Source organism: Gavialis gangeticus, unplaced genomic scaffold, assembly GCF_001723915.1.
Source record: "Gavialis gangeticus isolate Ggan-Ray unplaced genomic scaffold, GavGan_comp1, whole genome shotgun sequence".
In the NCBI taxonomy this organism is placed as follows: Eukaryota; Metazoa; Chordata; order Crocodylia; family Gavialidae; genus Gavialis; species Gavialis gangeticus.
The window spans coordinates 29,461,271-29,483,892 of record NW_017729031.1 but is presented as its reverse complement, the minus strand read 5'-3'; the positions used below and the strand labels follow the sequence as shown (position 1 = coordinate 29,483,892).

The following is a 22,622-nucleotide window of genomic DNA, read 5'->3' as shown; positions in this document are numbered from 1 at the left end:
ACGACTCCAAGATCCCTTTCTGCCTCCATGCTCTCAAGAAGGCAGTTTCCCATCTTATAAGTGTGCTGCTGGCTACTACGGCCCAAGTGCAGCACCCTGCACTTGTCAGTATTGAAACGCATCCTGTTTCAATACTGACAAGCCCTGAGAAAGGCAATTTGGACTCCTTATCTTTTGATGGAAAAGAATGTGCTCCCTTAGATTAATGACGTGTTTACCCAAAAGGAAATCACCACCCTTCTGAAGCACTGACTGTTTGTTCCTTTCAACTCACTGTTTTCTGATCCCAAACTGATCTCCCAAACCTCCTGTTTAAAGTCAATGCACAATACAACTTCCTGCCAGTGACGAGCTGCGAGGGATCCCAGAATTAACCCTCTCGCAAAAGCTGCCTGAAGGAAAAGCTAAAAATGATTATTGCACCTGTCACATCTGGCCACAGCCAAAGTCAAAGTGTGATATTTAGGTCACACTCCAGTTGAAATGCATTAGGGACAAGCAGTGCGATGGGGGTTGCTCTAATTGCAGCCAGTGAAATTTCTCCTGGAGAGGAGATGCCCCCAATACATAAAAATATTTATGTTCAACAGACAAAGTAACAAGCACAGAGACTGGCAATGCTTTCAAGGGGAAACATGCTTTATGTTGACCAAACAAATGACTCTTTTCCAAATTTAAAAACACCACATGCTGTATCTTTGCAAATAAATACTGATTTCAGGACAGTGCAACACTATGCTTTGCATACATTTCTACAGAACATGTCACCAGAGAGTCTCTAAATGCTTCCTAAATGTATAAATAAGTCCCACAGCACCCTTCTGAGGTAGGCGATAGCACCGCTCAATAGACTACAAATCAAGGCATTGGACAGATGAAACATTTACACCACCGTAATCAGCTTTATAGCCATGTAAAAATGTAGTCAATGGATAACACAAACCCTTAAGCTGGGGTCACTGTCAAATTCAATAGAAAATTTGCTCCAAAACAATCAAGGATAAAACTTTTAGATGAGAGTTACACTGGCTAAGGTTTGGTCTGTCCATGCCCATCCCAGAGTAACTAAAGGCAAACAATATACTACCTGCTTCTGTGCTGCCTACCACAAGGGTGCCATAGGAGCCACCCCCAAGATAGCTGTGCACATCTGTCTACTCCTGATTCCAATAACTTACATCTGTATAGAAAATAGAAAACTAGCATAGATTACAGTGGGATAGTAGATTGCATGTATAGATCAGGGGTGGGCAATTACTTGGGCTGAAAGGCCACTCAAAGAGTTTCGGTGAGCTGTTGAGGACCAGAGGTGTGGGGGTGCCGACCTAGCGCAGCAATGAGGGTGGTGGTGCTGACCTAGCTCCAGTGCAGCGGTGGGAGGGGAACAGGACAGCTGATCCTATCTGGCCCTGGCCCATCCAACCCCACACCCATCACTGGGGGAAACCAGTGGGTAGGCAGGTGGGCAGGGTCTCCATAGAGACCGGCTGGGATGCCCACAGGCAAGGTATGCTTGGCTGGGCGGATGGGATGAGGACACGTGCGGGCAGGTGGTGTCTAGGAGCAGAACAAGCAGGCAGGAACCAGGGCCAATATTGCAGGTGTGGGACCAGGGGCAGGAGGCTAGGGGCTGAGGCAAAGCTGTGATCCACTCCCTGCATTATGACCCGGTGCTGTCACAGCCCTGCAATCTCAGCCCAGACCCCACCCACCCATAGCCCCATCCACCCAGCTGAGCATACCCTGCCTGTGGGGGTCCTGGCCAGTCTCCATGAAGACCCCACCTACTCACTCCGTCCGGTGCCCCCAACTGTGGGTGTGCAACAGATGAGCCGGGGTGCCCAGGCAAGAGGACTGGGTCCAGCAGTGGCAGCGATACTGGCAGTAGTAACCAGAAGGAGCTGCCACCACCAAGGTGTTGGGGAGCCGAGTCCCGTCACCACACTGCCCCAGCCTCACTGCACACCTCAGGGCAGTGGGACTGGCTACATGCACCATGGCTCCTCGTGCCTGGGCTGGGCAGGGCCAAGGAACCCATTGTGAGCCTAATACAATCCATTGTTAAGCCACATGCGGCCCACAGGCGATATTTTGCCCGTCTCTGGTCTAGAGTTCGAGATGACAAACATTTGAAACACTTGCGAGAGGCAAGGATTGTGATGGGCAATTTCTTTTGTTGGACCAACTGCATAGATAAGAGAGATTTAGACAAGCTTGCGAATGCAATGCATTCTTCTTCAGGACATGGGAACCACTTGCCAGTGATTCTCACAAGGTAGGACATTGCTGAGGAGACAATCCTCAAGGTCTGATTTCCAGCCCCCTTCTGTAACCACAAGAACCCCAGCCTCTTCAAACTATGTCTACTCAAAAGACATCTTAACATTTAGTGTATGAAGAATTGTTTATAGGGGAGGGAGGGAAATAATGTTATTTAGTCAAAACAGAAGCAGGTTAAAAGGGATCGAATATTTTAATACTGGATGGTGCCATGGTTCTGACATGTTTCTGAAGCTTGTCTGGGGTTGGCAACTTGTTTGCTAAATACTGAAAATACTGGAGAACATGTAAAAACATAAAAGATAGAAATGGCCTGGGAGCTGCCTGTGTGAGCCCAAACCCCAGGCAAAACCAGGGACTCTTGAGTATTTGTCCTTTGTACAATGACAAAACCAAGCCTTAAGATTCTCCTAAGGTACCAACCGCCAGTCAGCCTGCGGGTCTGGCTCATTTGTTTTGGCTGTGAAAGGTGCCCAATGTTTGTTGCACGTGCAAATTGTGATGACTAGAAGAAGGGGGATGCAGACCCTTCAGCCATCAGATTCCAACAGGAAGTAGGCTCGACTCTTTGGAGCCACTTATAGCAGCCATTTATAGTGGACCAGTTCTTCCCTATCAGGTTGATTAATTCTAGGGCTCTACTGGGCATAATTAAATATCAAGCGAGTAGAGTCTTCATTTCAATAAAAGTTATATGGAGCAAAGTTTCTGACATAAAGGTCCTATCTCAGAATTTTAAAAAAAGTCAAAATGTATAGTTAGGAAATTCAATAAGAACTTCAGAACCTAATTAGGAGACATGATTTTCAGAAGTGCTACACACCTGACATTTCCCAGTGAACTGCAGAAAGTTAATGGGTGGGAACAGATTATTCAGAAACTTTTGAAAGTCCATATATTTTCAGTGCAAGTATGTACTAGCTCTGGGGAGATCTGAAGAAATGCTGATCTCTATGAGACCCTCTCTAAGGGGATGCTTTCAGAGCAGAAGAAACTTAACATGACATTCAAACCATGGCTATTAACATCCTAATGATATCCTGGCTGCATCTTGGCTTCTTGAACAATACCAGTGCTTCAGACAGAGAAATAAGGTAAGAGGTAAGAAGGTGGGTAGAGAGCAATGTATACCAGGCAGACAGGGCTCGTAGGTATTTCTGTTGCATTCCTCCCAACAATATCAGAGTTCTGCACAGACATTTAATGAAATGGCATTTTATTAAGTTAAACAACATTCCTGTTGAGGTAGTTACTAGAAATATTTGAGACACAGAATTTCATTCTTGTGAGAAATACTGTGTTTTTCTTCCAAATCACAATAAAAATCAAAATTTCTTCTAGAACAAAATATTTCATTTTTTCTAAATGAAATTTCAACATTGGGTTTAGATAATAAGATTGGAATCTTTGGTTTTGACTTTATCAGTTCAACTTATGCTTTATATTACATGGGTTGAAATGTTTAGACTATTATGTCATTTCATGTGATGCCATAATGTAACACTCAAAATATTTTGATTAGTATACCACAAACTGTATTACTTGTTATTTTATTAATTTGTAACTGGTATTTGAATTGGTTTAGTAATTGTTACTTGGTTTGCTCAACTGATATTGTAACTGGTCATGTTTCATTGTTACTCCGATTGGTAACTGGTTATTGGTAGTCATCTACTATAATTACTAAAAAGAAGCCCTCTTGGCTGAAGAGGGGAGTCCAGGAAAGCCTAAGGGCAAAGAAAGAGGTATACAGGCTGTGGAAACAGGGGGTAGCTACCAGGGAGGAGTGTACCTCCTTGGCTCACACTCGCAGGGAATCAGTCAAAAAGGCCAAAGCAGGATTAGAATTTAGGCTGGCAACAAAAATTAAGGACAACAAAAAGCCCTTCTTCAGGTATATAGGGAGCAAAAGGAAGGCACAGGGTAGCATAGGACCCCTACAAGACAAACTAGGGCAACTGGTGACAAAGAGGGGACACAAAACTGAGTTCTTTGCATCTGTATTCCTCGACACAGACCAAGACAAATCTCCCAATTGGATCATAGTAAACACAGAAGGGACACCAGGCCACCGACTGTTAGCACAGACTTAGTGAAGGGGCACTTGGAGGGGCTGGATGTGTTCAAATCAGCGGGCCCGGATGAACTTCATTCAACAGTGCTGAAGGAATCAGCCATTGTCATAGCAGAGATACTGGCATGGCTGTTCAAGCACTCGTGGTGCTCCGGTCAGGCCCCAGAAGACTGGGCCAGTGTGGTCCCTATTTTCAAGAAGGGGAGGAGGGAGGAACCGGGAAACTATAGGCCAATTAGTCTCACTTTGGTCCTTGGGAAAACTCTGAAAAAAATTGTTAAGGAACACATCTGTAGGAATAATGTTGAAAGGAAATCAGCATGGGTTCATTGCAGGTAGATCCTGCCTGACAAACCTTGTTTCTTTTTATGACCAGGTCACAAAATACTTAGATGCAGGAAAGGCAGTAGATGTTGTCCACCTAGACTTTCAGAAGGCCTTTGATACGGTATTGCATGGTTGTAAATAAACTGAGAGGCGGTGATGCAGATGATTACAGGGTCAGGTGGTGGCAAATTGGCTTAGGGGTTGCACCCAGAGAGTGGTGGTGCACGGGTCAGTATCGACCTGGAAAGATGTGGGAAGTGGAGTCCCTCAAGGCTCGGTCCTTGGACCAGTGCTATTCAATGTTTTCATCGGTGACTTGGACGAGGGTGTGGAGAGCACTCTGTCCAAGTTCGCAGATGATACCAAATTATGGGGCAAAGTGAACACACCAGAGGGTAGGGAATGGATCCAGGCAGAGCTGGATAGGTTGGAAAAACAGGCAGAATGAAATAGGATGCAGGTCAACAAAGACAAGTGCAAAGTGCTGCACCTGGGCAAAAAGAGCCCCCAGCACACTTCCAGGTGGGGGGGGTGACCTCGGCAGCACAGCAGCGGAAAGGGATCTTGGGAGTCACAGCTGACTCCAAGATGAGCATAAGTCGTCAACATGAAGAAGCGCTCAACATAGCTAATTACACTCCATCATGCACTAGCAGGTGCATCACTAACAGGTCCAGAGAGGGGATACTTCCCCTCTATGCAGCACTGGTCAGGCTGCAGTTGGAGTACTGTGTCCAGTTTTGGGCACCACACTTCAAGAGGGATGCGGAGAACCTTGAGAGGGTTCGGAGGAGGCCACGCGTATGGTCAGAGGCCTGCAGGCAAGGCCCTACAAGGAGAGACTGAGGGACCTGGAGCAGAGAGCAGATTTAGGCTAGACATTAGGAAGAACTTCTTCACAGTTAGAGTGGCCAAAATCTGGAATGGTCTCCCAAGGAAGGTGGTGCTCTCCCCTACCCTGGGGGTCTTCAAGAGGAGGTTAGATAGGCATATGGCTGGGGTCACCTGAACCCAGCACACTTTCCTGCCTGTGCAGGGGGTCAGACTCAATGATTTATTGAGGTCCCTTCCGACCTTAACATCTATGAATCTTCAGCCTTCGCAAAAGAAGGCTGAGAGGTGATCTTGTGGCAGCCTGTAAATTCATCAGGGGCAGGCAGCAGGGAATAGGAGATGCTCTATTTACTAGGGCACCCCCTGGAGTAACCAGGAACAACGGCCACAAATTGATGGAGAGCAGATTTAGGCTGGACATTAGAAACAACTTCTTCACAGCAAGGGTTGCCAGAATCTGGAACGGGCTTCCAGGGGAGGTGGTGCTCCCCCCTATCCTGGGGGTCTTCAAGAGGAAGCTGCATAAGTACCTGGCTGGGGTCATCTGACCCCAGCGCTCTTTCCTGCCCAGGGCAGGGGAATCGGACTTGATGACCTACTGAGGTCCCTTCCAACCCTAACATCTATGAATTAGTATAACCTACAAATATAATAAAAATGAGATATACAATTTCCTTATTTTTATGGAGGAATTTCTGCAGGAAACATATTGCATTTATAAGGCTATTTTTATTAACTAGACATGAGTGGTACGGAGAAGTCAGCTCCCTCATTGTGCTAGAAGCCAAAAAACACTTAATGAAAACTGTGCTTTTCAGTGAATAAACTATTTACAAATACACATCCAGATGTAGTGAAAGTATAGTAAGACACATCCTTTGACTTCTAGATATGAGCTGTAAAGACAAGTCAAAAACAATAAGAGCATATTGATTTACCAGATTTTCCAAATTGCAGATTAAAAATAATGTCCTAGGTACTGTTTTCTCTCTATCATAGATGGTATATAATAATATAAATCTAAGGAGAATATAAATCTGAGTAGTAGTCATAGAAAATAAATCCAATATACAGAATTTATTTTCAGAAAGGAAATTAGTTGTATGACTTAGTAGGCAATATAAATATAAATCTGAAATATAATCTGGAATAAATCTGGAATATAGGAATATAAATCTGGGGGAAGTAGTTATAGGAAATAAATCCAATTTTCAGAATTTATTTTCAGAAAGGAAATTAATTATATGACTTAGTAGGCAAGCAAGACTGGGCCAAAAAAAATGGAAGAGTCATTAGGATGAAGCACCGAAGAAATGCATAATGTGAGATGAGTTCATTTAATTTAAAACAAGTCAAGCAGTCATGTACAAAACCCCCACAATTTTAAAATAATGCCCCATTTCAACATAGCAAAGCAGAGATCATAGGATAATACCTGTATTTCTTTAACCAGTTAATCCTGTTTGGCTTCTTGCACGATATATATGCCGCTGCTAAAAAGAGGGAGTTTAAACTGGTTTTAATCCAAAAGGGGGGGAAAAAAGAAAATGATATCCAAGATAATGGCAGAAGTAGCAGGACTTATTTTAGTCAATGGATATAAAATCAGGACCTATTTTGTAAATATTTTAGTCACTGTTACTATGCGTGGCTCCAAGTTTGGGTGGGATCCAGCAGAAAGTAAAGAAATTGAGAAAATGGTGTGCACACAGAGGGCAAATAGGAAACAGGGAGACTTGAAAAACCAGAGAGGAGAGAGAAAACTATGGACAGGACCAATGTATTTATTTATTTTGCAAAGTTAATGCTTGGACTATCCAGATGGGAAAACAACTAAACGAGTAAAGAGGGTGAAGACTAATTAAGAGGAGAAAATGGACATAAGGGAGAAAAGTAGTGCAACATGGAAACTGGAACGATAAAAGCCAGGAGCAGAGAAGGATGGGTGAACCCTAAAGACATTTGGTCCAGTTTTCTTTATCCAAAACTCCAGTACCACAAGGAAAGGAGAGGAAAGAGAATACAAAAAACAGAGCAGTCAAAGGAGATTCCTGTTTTTCTAATTTTAAACATCCTCTTTGCACCACAGCCGTTGTTAGCTGATTCCACATTCTTGGCTCCTCCTAAGGCCCTGGCTGAGGTGTCTGAGTGGAAGTACGGTATGTGATAGGAAGGTGACAGAAGTTTGTCTCAAAGCAAGCTCAGCACTAGGACAAGAGAACGCCAGGAAGAAACAAGGCTCCATAATAAATAATGATTCTGGTGCTTTGGCTGTAAACTCACCTCCATTAGTGCAGCTCCTACTACAACTGGTGTCACGGGAGCTTGTTGACAACCAGACCAGGATTAGGGCTGCCACGTGTTGGGCACTAGGCCTGTGCAAAGCGGCAAGTATTCACTTCAGATTTGGAGGGACAGTGATTCAATTCGGTGATTCGAATCAGTTGATTCGGATATGAAGATTCAGCACAAATTCAGAGATTCGGCCACAGACTAAATAGGCAGCAGTCCTTGATGCTGGACACAGCTGCCTCTAGTTGGTAAGTCTGCTGGGGTGGACAGAGAGGGGAGGGAAAGGGCATGGGGGGGCAGGGAAAAGCTGCCCAGCCAGGACGGGGGGGAGCACGAGCCTGGGGGGGGGGGGCCCCCCGCCACTGCGCGCCACCGTGTGCCGCTGGTCCGGAAGGGCATGGGAGCGGGCTTGTGCCCCTGGATCTGCACAGGGTGGACTGGGCCAGGCTGCACTCCAGATGGTGCTGGGAACAGGGGCTAGGCCCTCCCGCCACTCGCCTAGCCTCCCCACGCCTCCTGGACAAACCGTGGCTTCACCCCAGTTGGGTGAGCAGCAACAGGCCATGGGGGCAGGGGTGGGTGCATGCACCCAGATCAGAGCAGGGCAGGCGGCAGGGGCTATGGGGACTTTTAGGTTAGCTGCAGCCCCCACATAGCTCCTGCTCCACTGCACTCTGTGGGGTTGGCAGAGCCAGGTTTGTGCTCTGGGCTGCAGCTGGGGCTAGCTGCCTGGAGTGCAGCCCTGACCCCACACACCCCATGGAGCGCACCTCAAGTCCAGCCCCAGCTCCACCTGCCCCGCAGAGCACAGCCTGGCAGCTGGGGCTAGCCTCCCAGAGCGCAGCCCCAGCTCCACCTGCCCCATGGAGCACAGCCTGGCAGTGGTGGCTTGCCACCTGGAGTGCACCCCTCGCTTTGCCTGCCCCACGGAGCAGAGCCCGGTGGTGGGCAGCTGGGGCTAGACTCCCGGAGCGCAGCCCTGGCTCTACCCACCCCATAGAGTACAGCCTGATTTGATTCCAAGCTTATAATTGGTCTCCTGATTTGATTCAGATTCAGAGATTCAGCTGCTGAATCAGGCCGAATCTCCTCCAAATTGAATCGGCTACCAAAGCTTCGCACAGCCCTAATACATGCACACAGTAAGAGTCCCTACCCCAAAGAGCTGGCAGTCGAGACAGATAAGGCAGATGAAGGGTGAATAGGGAAAGCAAGTCATGGTGGGGAGAGAAACAATTTGGATCACATAACGAGCCTCTGGCAGAACCAGGAGCCAGGCCCAAGCCTCCCAAGTCCTAGCCTGGGACTTGTGATCTTTAGACCATACTGCCTCTATGCAGATCTATCTGAACTCAGCCCTAGATCCTTCTTGAATTCAGGTGGGTCACATGAATATCACGCACTGTCCTCCAGCCTTGGATCCATACTTTACAACTACTGTATCCAAGCCATGCAGGTATTTTGGGATCCATTTGCAAGTTATGGGAGGCAGACAAGGCTAGAATCATACATCAGGGAAACAGTAAAAAAAAATAAGAGGTCAACCCAATAAACAGAGCTATTTCCCTTATAAATAAAAAAGTATTACCATATACTGCAATCAAGAGCCAAAATGCTGCATCGTGCAATAGTGTTGCTAGAGAGTTTTGTGCCAATAGTGTAAAATAACGTAGTCTATTTTTAATAAGGGTTAGGTTTGTATTATCAGGCATCAATGCATGCTGCAATGTGCTTGTAAGAGTGGATTTGCTGGGGTGTGGAGCAGTGCTGACACCCTCTGGGCACAGGGTGGGGAGTTGCACATGGCTCCTCTCTCCTTTCTCTCTCTGCCCCCAGTTCCCATCCCAGCTCAGCAGCCTCTGTTAACAGGCAAATGTAGGGAATATAATCAGGACTCGATCCCTCCCTTCCTGTCCACCCACACCTTCCTGTGGAGAAAGCACCTGGGTCCTCTGTGGTTTGATCTGAACACAGGCAGCCCCAGATGAAATGGAAAAGGATGCCTAATATCTTCTGAACTCCTCAGGCAGATAATACACCAAGTGACTCATGACTAGGCTGGTAGTGATCAAACCCCTCATTGGGTACTGTCCCATTCACAGCGTCTTTTGCATGAGACTTCCAACACAAGAGGTTGCAAATAAAGATAAAAATCAGATGAATCCAACCACTGCACTGACATAATTCCAAGGTCTCTCCCATGAGGGCAGCCACACTGGCATCTTCCCTGCTTAATGTAGGTTTGCCAGGAGTCACGGGCTCTGCTCTCTTCCATGCTGCCCCTAAACATGGGACTTCATCTCTGAACTAATCTACAGAATATTACACTCTTGCTCCTTGCTATCCTTCACGAGACACAAAAGGCATACCGCAGTACCCCCTGAGCCAGCCCATTAGAGCCTACCAGGAAAAGGGGGAGATGTGTAAAAGTTACTGAATAAACTTGCTTGTGTCCATCTCTCATTGTTATCACCAGCTATTTGAGTTATGGGATAGCCAAGGATCAGGCCACCATGCAGGCAAATCACAAAGCAGTCCCTGTCCCAGACAACTCACAACATATGTGAAAGGCAGGACAAAACAGACTAGCAGGGTGGCTGGATGCCATAACCGCAAAGTGGCTGAGCAGAAAGGCAGAAGTCTGATGACCTAACTAACCGAAGTGAGATGGAGTGATGCACAGGCATTTTTAAACAGTGAGGACCATCATCCCACCAGTTATGAGAAGTGGGGGTCTTTCCCTCTCTCTCTGCCTTCAGATCAAAGCTGGATGCCTTTATTGAGGTGCTGCTTTAATTTAGCAGAAGTTACTGGGTTGAGTGCAGAGGTGAAGGATGAAGTTCTGTGGGCTGTCAGACTAGCTGATCTTGCTTGAGGTGTGCCAGGAAAGAGAGCGCAGTATTTGGGAAGAAGCAGATAGGAGGAGCATCCAGGCTGGCACTGCTGACAGAGAGGGCAGGACTGATAACTCAGTTGGAAAGTGTGGGGCTTACCTGTCCTCTTTGCCCCTGGATGTTATTGCCAACATTGAGGAATAATCTTTCTGCACAAATGATTGCCTTTCCAGTTTCTCTCACCTTATTTTGCTTTACAGAGACTTGCAAATGAAATCCTGGCCTGGTGAAGCCAGTGGTGATACGCCCCCCAACCCACCCAGTGACGGCAATGGGGCCAGGATTCCAGTTTGTCCTTGTGTAGTGGTTTCTAACCATGACTTCATGGTGGTTATTCTTAAGAGCAATCCAAGCCAAAAGAGATTCCCACCAAAACCATTATGAAATTAATTCTTGAAGCTGCTGAGCATCCTCAGAAGCAGCAGTCCAGCAGTTAGGCAGTGGACTGAGAATCAGGGGGCCTGAGGTCTCTCCCCAGCCTTGCTATTGACCTTCTTGATGTCCTTGGGTGAGAAGATGCCTCCGCTATCCCCGCCACATGTCAGTTTGCAGAAGGCCAGATTAAGTGATCACAGAGGTTTTTCTGGCCTCAGAAAAGCCAAACTATACTATACTGATGGGAGAAAAAGACACACAGCACTGTGCTGGAAGCGCTTCCATGCACACAGGCTTGGGCCCAGTAATCAGCCTGTTGTAATAATAAATCATGCCCTCGCACATCATCTGACAGACATCGCGGCAAAGCACTAAGGTGGGGCTTAATGCAGTCAGAGCAGTGGGGACACAACAGGGGGCCCAGGAATGCAGAGAGACACACACTCCAAAACTTACCTCTGAGTAGCAGAGAAAGGAAGAAAAGTTATGGATGGATATATAGTTTTTAAGTAATGTCTTTAAATCCCTACTTCAGAGACTGTAGAGACCCGTGTAGCTTTCCTGTCGGTATCTAAACAAGGCCCCTAACAATGTTATCACTTTTTAAAGACACATCTGTACCACAGTTCCTAACCCAGACAATTGGCAGGTAACCAATTAATAAATTTCTTCGCCAGACTGTTGAATAGACTGGCTGATGGTCAAGAGTGATGTCATGTCAATTCTATGTGCTATAATTGGAAAAACCTGGGGAAAGCAATCCTGAGGGGTTTTTTAATAAATAAAAAAACCCATTAGCAATCCCTCCTGCTTTATTCACCACAGCATCTACCTTGCTCAGTAGCAAAGTCGAAATTTTTCTTCGACTGCTGTTTATTCAGCGACTTCTACGTGGAATCTGATTCCAATTTCCAGATGCATTTCAAGCCAGGAAGTCAGCAATCAGGCTGGAGAAAGCCCATGGGATTAGCAGCACATCATCTTCTGACACATACATCCTTCCTTTACCCTCTCTTTCAAAAATGGGGCACACCCCTGACACCCAAAATATACATCTCCATGCAAAGCAGAAGTCTTTTGTTAGGCTTCGATTTTTCACTAAAAATATACAGGGTCTTTTTTTGGTGGGTTTTTTTTTAAAACAAGAACAAGAAGTTCAGCCCATCAAAGCCCCTGAGACACCATTTTAATGATCTTCACAATGATGGGATGTTTGTATAGAGAACTCTTTTGAAAGGCTGTAAGCTCACTCCCTACTATATGGCTCACCATTTGAAGCTCATCCTCCCTCCCCTTACCATCAGCCAGCTGCCATGTGGACTAAGGGGCACCAGCTATCCCAACCCTGTTATAGGGAGCACCCAGGACCCAAAAAAAGGCTTCCAAGGATTCACCCCCAGAAGAAAAGGGAGGACAGATCATTCTTTTTGCAGAATCAGTTTCAAAATGCTAAAACCAGTGATGTGGTTTATCTGAAGGATCGTTCCAAAGAGAAGCAAAGTGACGCATTTAAAAAATAAAAATGATTCATCCTGCATATCTAGTGCCTCTGCTAAGGACCTCAAAGCAGTGATGGGAGAAAAGGCCCAGGCCTTGATCCACACTAGCACTGTGGGATCAGGGCACAGAGAGGTTAAGTAATTTGCCCAAGGTCACACTGGAAAATTGGTAGCAGAAACAACTAGGATTCAGGCACTCATGAATGCACACTATGAGATCCTACTGCATCTAACTAACTTGCAGCCAAAGAGAATATTGTGAAGTATTTCTTCTTTAAAATTAACATTATAGACTTTTTAAAATAGCCCAGCAATGGCCACTTCTACTCAAATTGTGATTCCTTTCATCTCAAAAACAAAACAAAGCATGACATAATTCACATTAATACCCAATCTCTCAAACAAACCAATATCACCCTTTCGTTTGCTTGTTCAATAGTTTTGTTTTAACAGAATACCTGAAAGCAATTGCCCAAACAGGAAAGCAGGCGCCTATTTGAAGGGAGTATTTGGGAGTAACCCTCCACAAAAATTACTGGAGATATGCTAGGAAAATAAAAGTAGGGCATTAACAGCGGTCTTATCTTCTTTTTCCATGACTCTAATGTTCTATGCGTAAATGCGCCAAAAGGCTTTGCATATTGTTCTGAACAACCAAATCACGTATACTGTAGCCGCTTTCTTTCTTTCATTTTTGTTTTATTTGCTACTCCCCCAAAATAAATTGAGGCATGTATTAAACTACGGTTCCTAGGAATTAAATATGAAGTTAACAGCCAGAGCACAAATGCAAAGGCAAAATAGTGCAATATAACTCTTTGCATACAAGTAAAACCAACACTATTCTAAACACACGCCACAAGGCCGTCAGAATTTAAAGGCATGAGGATTTTCTAGTTTTGTGGCATGTCTATTGGACACAGTATCAACAACAAACAGCGCCTGGTTGCAAACTATTATGGAAATTTTTCATTATCTAGCAAGGCTCTCTATTTTAAAAATGCCCCATGCTTTATTGCAGTAGATGCGCCTACAAAGAACAAGGGTTTCTGTCTGCAGAAACAGCTAGTGATTTGGGGAACTAACTTTAGCATGTCCAAAGTGCAATATCTCAAAAAAGCACAGTTCTGAGCGCCCGCACTCTAGTCGTCAAACTTAAGCTGGGTATCCAAAATCACCACTCACTTCTGGAAATGCAGGCCCTAGGGACTGTGTAGTTGAACAGCCATAGAAACCCCTGCAGATATCCAAAGAAAACAAAGGAATGAATCAATTTTTCCAGTGGGAACATCACTAGCAACACCTAGAAGGATGACAAAGTGAAAACCCACATTTCCAGCCATGATGCTCCCTGCCATTTACTTCCCCTAAGGGCATGATGATCAACTGATTTTTTACTGGGCCTGATAAGCTACATGATTTCTCTTAGTGCAGGTTGCTAGTGGCTTTTTACTAATGTATCTCAAATATTCCAGGAGACCATTACATTTTTTCTGGAATCAACTCATCTTTAATTTGTTGCCTATAGTCAGCCGGGATCATTTAGCTGTAATAATTTCCTAATTACTTTCCCCCACCAAACATCATTATCCTCAGTGGGGTTGGCAACATCTCCCTGTAAAGTAACTTTGATCTAAACAACAACACTAACCTTGAAAATCCTCAGCCTACAAACATGGCTTTCCTCCATGGGTAATGAATGTTTATTCTTGGGCCACGGCCCATAAAAGCGGCCAGATGTCTGACTTCGGGGCTGTCGGGATGGGACAAACTATTTTGCTGACTTACGCTGACAACCAGACCAGGTGAGGTTCCTGCAAGTCCGGCTCCAAATTATAAGAGCCTTTCTGAAGAAGAGTGGGTCAGAGAGAAAGACAGGAAGAGCCGTGGAGAAACCCCACTTGTGTAAACACAGTCCTGCCTCAAAACTAAAAATAAAGGCAAACCACAGGAAGGGAGCGAGTGTTTGGACAATATCCTATTCTGTGCTTGTCCAGAGGTGTGTTTAAGGAATGAGGTGGGGAAAGAGCAAGAGGACCCCATCCAGTTACAACCATGTCAAGATGCTTGTTTAAGACTTCCGAGATCCTCTGTTAAAGACTACTTAGGTTGTGCACCTATTTTTCCTGAACAAAACAAAGATGCAAAAACGTGCCCAGCAATATCATGTGGAATACTGATGACGGAGATGATAACAACTTTCCAGTGAAGTTGAAAAAGAACGTCAAGGTCACTTTACCATGGCACAGACACTTCTGCAAGCTATTAAAGGTCAAACAGATTATACTTGGCATATTGTACTATATTTATTAATATAATATAATTTTTGAGCCTACCTCACTTTGGGAATACATATATTGGGAATATACTTGGCATATTGTACTATATTCGTGTGTGTGTGTGTGCATGCGTATACACCCACACATATATACACGCACACACAAAAAGCACACACACACGAATATAGTACAATATGCCAAGTATATTCCCAATATATGTATTCCCAAAGTGAGGTAGGCTCAAAAATTAGTTAGGGTTATAATGACAAAAATGTCCCTAAAAGCTAAATAAATAGTGCTCTCCTCCCTTTTAAGATGAAGAAACTGAGGACAGATGAGGGTAAGTAATATGCCCAGTGTCACAAACCAAAGAATCAGTCAGGATCAGAACCCACCACTTCCCGAATCCCAATCCATGCTCATCCCTGACACCTGGGGGGGACCAACAGTGGCATGAGTGCCACAACTGGCACAGGCAGCTTGTGTGTGTGGCATGTGGCAAATCATGGAGACAGGGAGCACAGCTGCAGATAGCACAGGGAGCAGAAAGCAGAGCAGGAGATTGGGAAAGGAGCACAGAGCAGGGAACAGAAAGCAGAACAAGCCTAATCTATGGCATGCCTTCCAAAAAAGTTGCCCCCCCATTGCCCTAGAAAGCTGTGTCTCTCTGTACCTATTGCCCTCACACACATTTCAGCCACAAGACCCCCCTCTAAGGCAGTGGCTCTCACTTGGGGTGCCAAGATACAGGTACTGCTGCAACCAAGATGAAATACTCTGCAAGCCTCCTGCAGAGCTGGACCTAAATCACACTCTTGCCACAGCCTTTCCTGACCTGACCCCACATGCTCCTCCAAAAACAGAGGTGCAATGGGCCGCTGGGACCATCTGCACCCCTCTGTTTCTGGCAAGAGCGTGCGGGATCAGACTGGGAAAGATTGTGGCAAGAGCACACGCTCCAGCTGCAACTCTTTGCGCTGCCCACCTGGAGGGGTCAGGCTGGGCTGCGAGGCAGCCTTTTACCCTGCTCGGCTGGAAGGGTACGGCTGGGCTGGTGCAGCCCTCCACAACGCTCATTTGAAAGGGTCCAGCTGGGCTGGTGCAGGGCTTTGCACTGCTCAGCCGGAGAAGTCCTGATGCGCTAGAGCAGGCATCTGTAGCAACTGGCCTGAGGAGCTGGGTACAGGGACACCCAAGGCAGGCAAAACCACCCTCTTTTCCCCTCCCATGCACATACCCCAGGGGCACAGGGGAGTTTTACCCAAGGGAAGAAATGTATTAGTTGTGCCTTTGCTCCTGTATGCTTCAGCTTTATCAGGATTGTCTGCAGGACCCTGGCAGAGCACCACTGGAGGGAAGTGGAAGGAGGACACCGGTGGGTCTCCACCAAGGGTGCTACCACATTCAAAAAGTTGTGGAGGGCTGCCCTGACTACCCAGGCTGAGAACCACTCTTTTAAGCGGTCGCAAAAGCTCAAACCTTCTCCCCACGAGAGTCTGATGATTACAGACAAATGCTACTAGGCTTTTGAGGAGGCCAACAGCTGTAAAGCCTTTGTCAAAGGGCAAAATAGTTCTCAGGACCGTGATATTGCGCCCAAAGCCAAAGACCATTTATTTTCCTTTCACCCACCGCTTGCCCTTAAAGCCAGGCAGCCCTCATTTGATTTCTCACTCTGGCTATTGCCTGGTTGCACCCGGTTCTGCTATTTTCAGTTACACAATCGTTTGTCAACCCATTGAACATGTGGCTGGGTTTATCGGCGTCAGTATTTGTCATCTGTAGCTCATTAGGTGTTGTCTTGTAGAAAAGACTTCTAAAAAGGGATACAATCAAGGCTAATTCATCTATGCCAATTTAAAGTAAGTGCTTGAAATCCAGGCAGAGAGGCTAGTCCTGCCAGGCTCCTGTGCTTACAACCAGGCCTGAGACACCACTCAGAGGCCTTCTGGGGTAATGCACGGCTTCACCGTTATTCCAGCTCTCGATTTGAACAAAACCCCCCCAAATGGATAATTCTAAGCAAATCACAGAAATAGAGACCTTTCAAAAAATAAGTTGTAAGGTCATTGCTGCACCCAAGGATGGCATTAGACTGAAGCATGGGGACCTTTTTTCCAGCCCTTAACAATCATCATCCTCAAGTTTTTCCTTCCCCCAAACATTTTCCCCTCCTTAACCAAGCTACTATAAAGACCAGGCTGCTAAACCAGGCTCCCTCCATCCTCCCCACTCCTTGTGCTACCAAATAAAACCACGCTGAGAAAACCGAGAGGGGAATACAACATTCGAACCTGCGCACATTTCTTGTTCTCTTTCCTCTCCCCACTAATTTTTATGTCCCTCTTTGCTTTTCTCCTTCAGGTTTCACATTCATCTGCCTACCGGAGTCTGTCTGTCTGTCTTCCTGTGTGTCTGTTGTCTCCCTTTTATTTAAACTGACCTTCAATGTTATACCCAGGTCCACTCTGCTGAAGGCATGCTAACTAACCTGTAAACAAATCTAAAATCCCCCTACATTTTCTTTAGTTATGCAATATAGCAGTCTCCTCTAGCAATCTGTCTGTTTAGCCTTTGAAAAGCTCATTAATTGAATTTTCTCTAGCTAACACAACAGCCCTCCATTGAACATACCAGCTCTCCATTTACTTCTCCTCACAAGTGCCTGTTGAGACGTTTCAAGTTGGTTGAACCTCGGGATATTCATTACAAATGATACACACGGCTTTTTCCTAGCACATCCTTCCTATGGAGAATCACAACATGCTCTCTGAGGCATAAGGTGCCAGGGAGCCTTGTGCCGGTGACATCATCCCAAAAGTTTGCTCTCAACTCTACAAGTACCAGAGACACCAGCATGAAAACAGACCCGCGCCAGCTGCATTATGAATATTTACAAGGTGACTCATCTTCCTTTCCCTTTTCCAGCAGTCACCTTTTCTTTTTTTTATTGTTAAGGCTGAAAGCAAAACTAAAGACAAACGAAAAAAAGTTGCTCGGTCGGTTTATAAAAGCCTGCTGCAGAGTATTCGGGTATGGGGGCAATTAAGATGAAGTGACACCTTCTGTCTGGATAATTACACTCCCCCTGGCATTACAGGATCATGGCCTAAATCTATTAGGGCTTGGAACAAGCAGTAGAAGAATTGGAAAATTTAAAGCCAGATTGAACAAGATACAGTCAAGACCCATCCTTTCACTGCAATCCACTTCAAACACCAATCCCTCCCGATCCCACCCAATTTTTACTTCTCTATCCCCCCAGCCCCCAAAAGTGATTCTTTTCAGGGCAGAAACTCCCCCCAGAGAAGCCTATATTGATCGCAACAACATTTCAAAGTGTTCAACTTCTGAGCATTTTGAATTTTCTTGATGATCTTTCATCCTGCTCCAACAGTACCAAATGTATTGGCAAGTAGCTGATCTAACAACAGACTCAATTAAGAAGCACTCTCTAAATATTTATAGGATTTTTGCATGGTAAATGGCATATTTTCCTTGTGATAATTTTGATTATCCAGGCATCGACCAAGCCCATACTGTGCTGGGCACTGTACAAAAAAAAAACAAAAAACAAAAAAACTAAAATAAAAGACAAGCTCTGAAACAAATGTATAACCAAGGTATAAGACAAGAGACAACGGGTGCTAGAGAAAGACAAATGGGGAACACAAGGAAACAAATTAAACAACACGGTTGGTATTGTCCAAACTCTTTGGTGCTTGGTAACGCAACTCATGACCCGCTTAGGCTTTTATTGTTTAAGTGATGCCATAGGTATCGCATCGGGAAGAAAATCTTTTAAAATAAGTCTGTAAGCCTCAGTTTTCTTGGAGAAAACCTTTATAAATAAGAGAACACTAGAAATAGCAACTGTGTTAATAAAGGAAGCTTTCTATTGTCAGCCTTTGGAAACTAAGCACCCATAAGAGGTTATTGATAACACTTTCAAATATTGATGCATACAATTAAGAAGCAAAACTAATTAGGCATTAAAAATCCCAATCCATGGCAGCACTTTGATGTTCCTAAACCTTCATCTGGAAATCAGACAATACTTTTAACCAAATTTTAAATTCATACACATATGTGATGCAGAAGAAACATTTAAACACATGCTACAATACAGCCATCATAAATACGAACCTTTTGAAAAGCGTTACCTGGATCAAGGTGCGTGAATGATCCGATGACAAAGTCCAGCGTGGAAACAGCAAGCAGAAAGAGCAGCAACAGCTGTAGTCGGATTATCCATTTAACACCAGCCAGGTTAATACCAAGTAGGCCAAGGAGGACTGCCAGAGAAATGCCTCTAACTGCCCAAATATTACTGAGATTCAGTAAGTCAGAGAAGGACTCCGCAAAGCCAGTCACATACATCGCACCTGCAACACACTAAAGGACACTGAATCATAAATCTGCCCTTGACTGGACAGCGAAGGATTAAAGAAGGAAGATGGTGGATGGCTCAGAGGACTGGTGAGAAAGTAAAGATGTTCCACTTGCTAGGATGAATCCAGTCCAAGTTGGTATCCACTGAAGGTTGTTAGATCTGATGGCTATTCCACAGGCAATGTAAGAGAAGCCTGGCAAGATGAGGCAACTTCCTAGCGGACAGGATCAACCTGATGAATTAGGCTATCATCTACAAAAGCTTAGGCCTCTCTGAACCAGTTAGTTTCTAAGGTGTCACTTTGCCCCCCATCAACCTGTATCCTCATTCGTGTAACCCACACTGCTCTCCCCTGGGGGACCAGACAGGATGGGAGAACCCAACCCTCCACCCATTACCACTGCTGCTGTCCCAGGTGAACCCAGCCTCTGTGCAGCCCAGCTGTCATGGGCAGGAGTGGCTCTGAAGCTTCCCCAGCCCCTGGGACAGCAAAGAAAGCAACAGAGGCAGGTGGAGGAATGAGGGGAAGGGGAGAGGAGGGGAATGTTCCTCACAGCAAGGAGGAGAAAGGGGGAGATCTTCACTTGCTTTGAGGACTTGAAAAGGTCCCCAGAGGCTCCATCTGGACCAGTGGGTGGGGGAAGAGGGGAGGAAGCTGGGAGCAGGAGATGCAGGCACCCCTACAGCACAGATTGCTGTTCCTGCCCCTCACTTTGCAAAATCCTGGATCTGTCCCTGGATCACCCCAGGCCTTTTAGTTCTGGCAGCAGAGGCACATACTTTGGGATCCAGAAGCCTTAGCTTGATCCCCACTGCTGACAAGTAGCTTGGAAGTTTGATGTAACATCCACTGTTTCTGCAAAAAAGGAAAGGAATCCCTACAACAAGGAGACTGAGCATGAGACAAGCCTGATGGCAGAACAGCACAGGGAACTTGGACTTATTCTTGGGACTAAGGACCTTTGAGCTCTCAAGCTGCCAATACAACCTCTATTCATCCTGGATGAATCCACAAGTACAGAGAAGGACATGGCGACATAAGAGAGACTGTGTGCACATCCTGAATGATGCTCTGAAAGAAAGCACACGGGCCACAACTACAGCATAAAATAAAAGCATACCTCTCAACTTCCTTGATTTCTTTTCTTTTGCTGACATGCAGAGTCCTGCTTAAACCAACTCCTAAAACAATAACCAAGTGCATCTCCTTTATTTTAAGGTGTTTAGTTCGTATTTAGTTTGGATGTAAAAGTTGATGTTTCACCGGTCTTATTGCTGAGAAACAGCCTGTACTGAGCAGTGCATGTTCCCCAAACTCTAGGGAGGCCTGTTTATTTTTCTTGATGAGGGAAAGGATGCCTTTTCTTCTCTGGCTGGCTGTGTGCTCAAAGGAATGGGTATCTGAACCTTAAGGAGTCCCAGACAGGTTAGGGCTTCAAATGATATTTGAGAGATGATACAATCCCAACCAATCTTCTCTCCTTCCTTCTTTTCTATTCTCCAGCCCCCATTCCCTAGTCTGCCCCATTTCCCACCAAATGTGGGAATGCTGCTGGATTAGGAGGGGGAAAAAGGACTTTTATTCATGGTGCACCTCTCTGAAACTTCCCACTGTCTCATTATGCCTGACTTTTTGATGGTACTTTTCAATACGCGGCTCACACCAACCATTTGATCTGAAGTCAGGCATGTGCAGTTACTTGTATGCACTGGCATGCATCAAACTGAAAGGCGTAAAACCCCAACATGCATATACATGTTGGCATCAGTGGTGGCCCATGTGCTGATTTGAACTACCAGGGGTTTTTCAAGCTTGGGATGAACTTCTGCAGTTGCTAACATAGTATGGCTCTTTATCCTGTCTCATGGCTACAGCATGAATAGAAGTTTGAGTCTGCTACTTCTCCAAGCTTATGGACTTGGTCCTTTCACCCAAGTGACAGAGGTTCAGGCTTTTATAGTGATCCCCAAGACCCAACAAGGGGTGCCATTAGAACTGCACAGGCCAATTAGTGACAAGCACCGCACCCCAGCTTCCAGACAGGACAAAGAAAAACTTCCACTGGCTTCAGCAAGTGTTAGGTCAGGGATTAACAGGCCAGAGGCCTGCTGTAAATCAATACAGATGCACTGGCTTCAGAGGGGATACGATGCTTCACACCAACTGAGGAGCAGTTCAGAATATGTGGAAACTGCACGTGCTTAATTTTGGCCTTCAATGTGCACAGTTAACAGCACTGGAAATGTAATGCATTTAGGGCTTAAAGTGGAACCAAACTCCAAATCAGGATCCAATGACATCTGAAACCTTCAACACAAGAGAGACAGCCAGAAAGGCATGAAAAAGTGCCATGTAATTGATTGGAGAGACTATCCGAACTTCAGAGCGTAATGAATATCTCCTCTCAAAAGGAGCTAATATCCCTCTGCATTCACGACAAAGAGCAAATCAAAGTAGGAGACGCACACATTTAAAAGAATGCTTTGGTGGGATGGGAGAAAAAGAAGTAGCTTCTAATAGTCTCAACATTGTACGTGTCCTTGTAGCAATAGTTTGCCTTTCCTTTGTAAAGCAGCGCACTCATCAGAAGAATGAAACGTTTCTATGGCCATGAAGGACTTGCTACCTATTATAAAGTGGAGACAATTATCTCATGAAGGCACAGTGGAAAGGGTTCATTTTTTAAATGCTTTGAACTATCCACCTTGAAAATCAGAAACAAATTTCTAGGCCAAATATTTCAGTAGAAAACAAGTCTCTCAAGATGTTTTTTTTTTTGAGCCATAATAAACTCAGCTTCTCAAACAGCATAACTGATTTTAAGCATCTACTGCTCTTGACACAAGTGCTATCTATATTTTTGCTTTTAAAACAAAGCTGTTTTAGGGCTGGGGCCTGAAAGGCCTTGCTTGTACAAGTAGCTCTTACTCAAACGACTGGTCGGGACACCAGGCCTCTAGCCCGTATCTTTTCAGCTGAGCTTTGCAGCCTATCCAGAGCTGGCACCACCAGTTTCAACATGTCTGCTCATGGCGATTTGACTGCAAAATCAGGATTTTCCTTCATACCCCCAAATGGCACAAAGTGCTCTCTAATCTAGCAGCTCCCAGGCTGTTTGGGGCCAACAGGCTGCTGTCAACCCTCAAAATATCCCCCTGATGCCTTCCATTGTGCTGTAAATTGAAAATGCTATACAGGCAAACAGGGCCCAACATGAGCTACAGATTTCCCCTGGACCACCAGTGCTCTGCAGACCACAGTTCAGGAACAACTGCTCTAACCAGGGGTCTGGTTCATGTTTGGCTAACAGAGGTAACAAGATTAATGTATGGCAGGGGTGAAAATGTTTATTATTCAGCTTTTATTCTTGTAAT

At 45.3% G+C, this 22,622-nt stretch overlaps 1 protein-coding gene across 1 annotated transcript in view; it reads right to left on the bottom strand.

The window, feature by feature from the left end:
* The window catches only part of SLC12A8 (solute carrier family 12 member 8), a 96,907-nt gene that overhangs the window by 59,240 nt on the left and 15,045 nt on the right, over positions 1–22,622 (bottom strand). Inside the window, exon 5 of the mRNA XM_019522558.1 lies at positions 19,018–19,249. Within this exon, the coding sequence (XP_019378103.1) occupies positions 19,018–19,249 (232 nt within the window). The remainder of the gene's footprint in view (positions 1–19,017; positions 19,250–22,622) is intronic.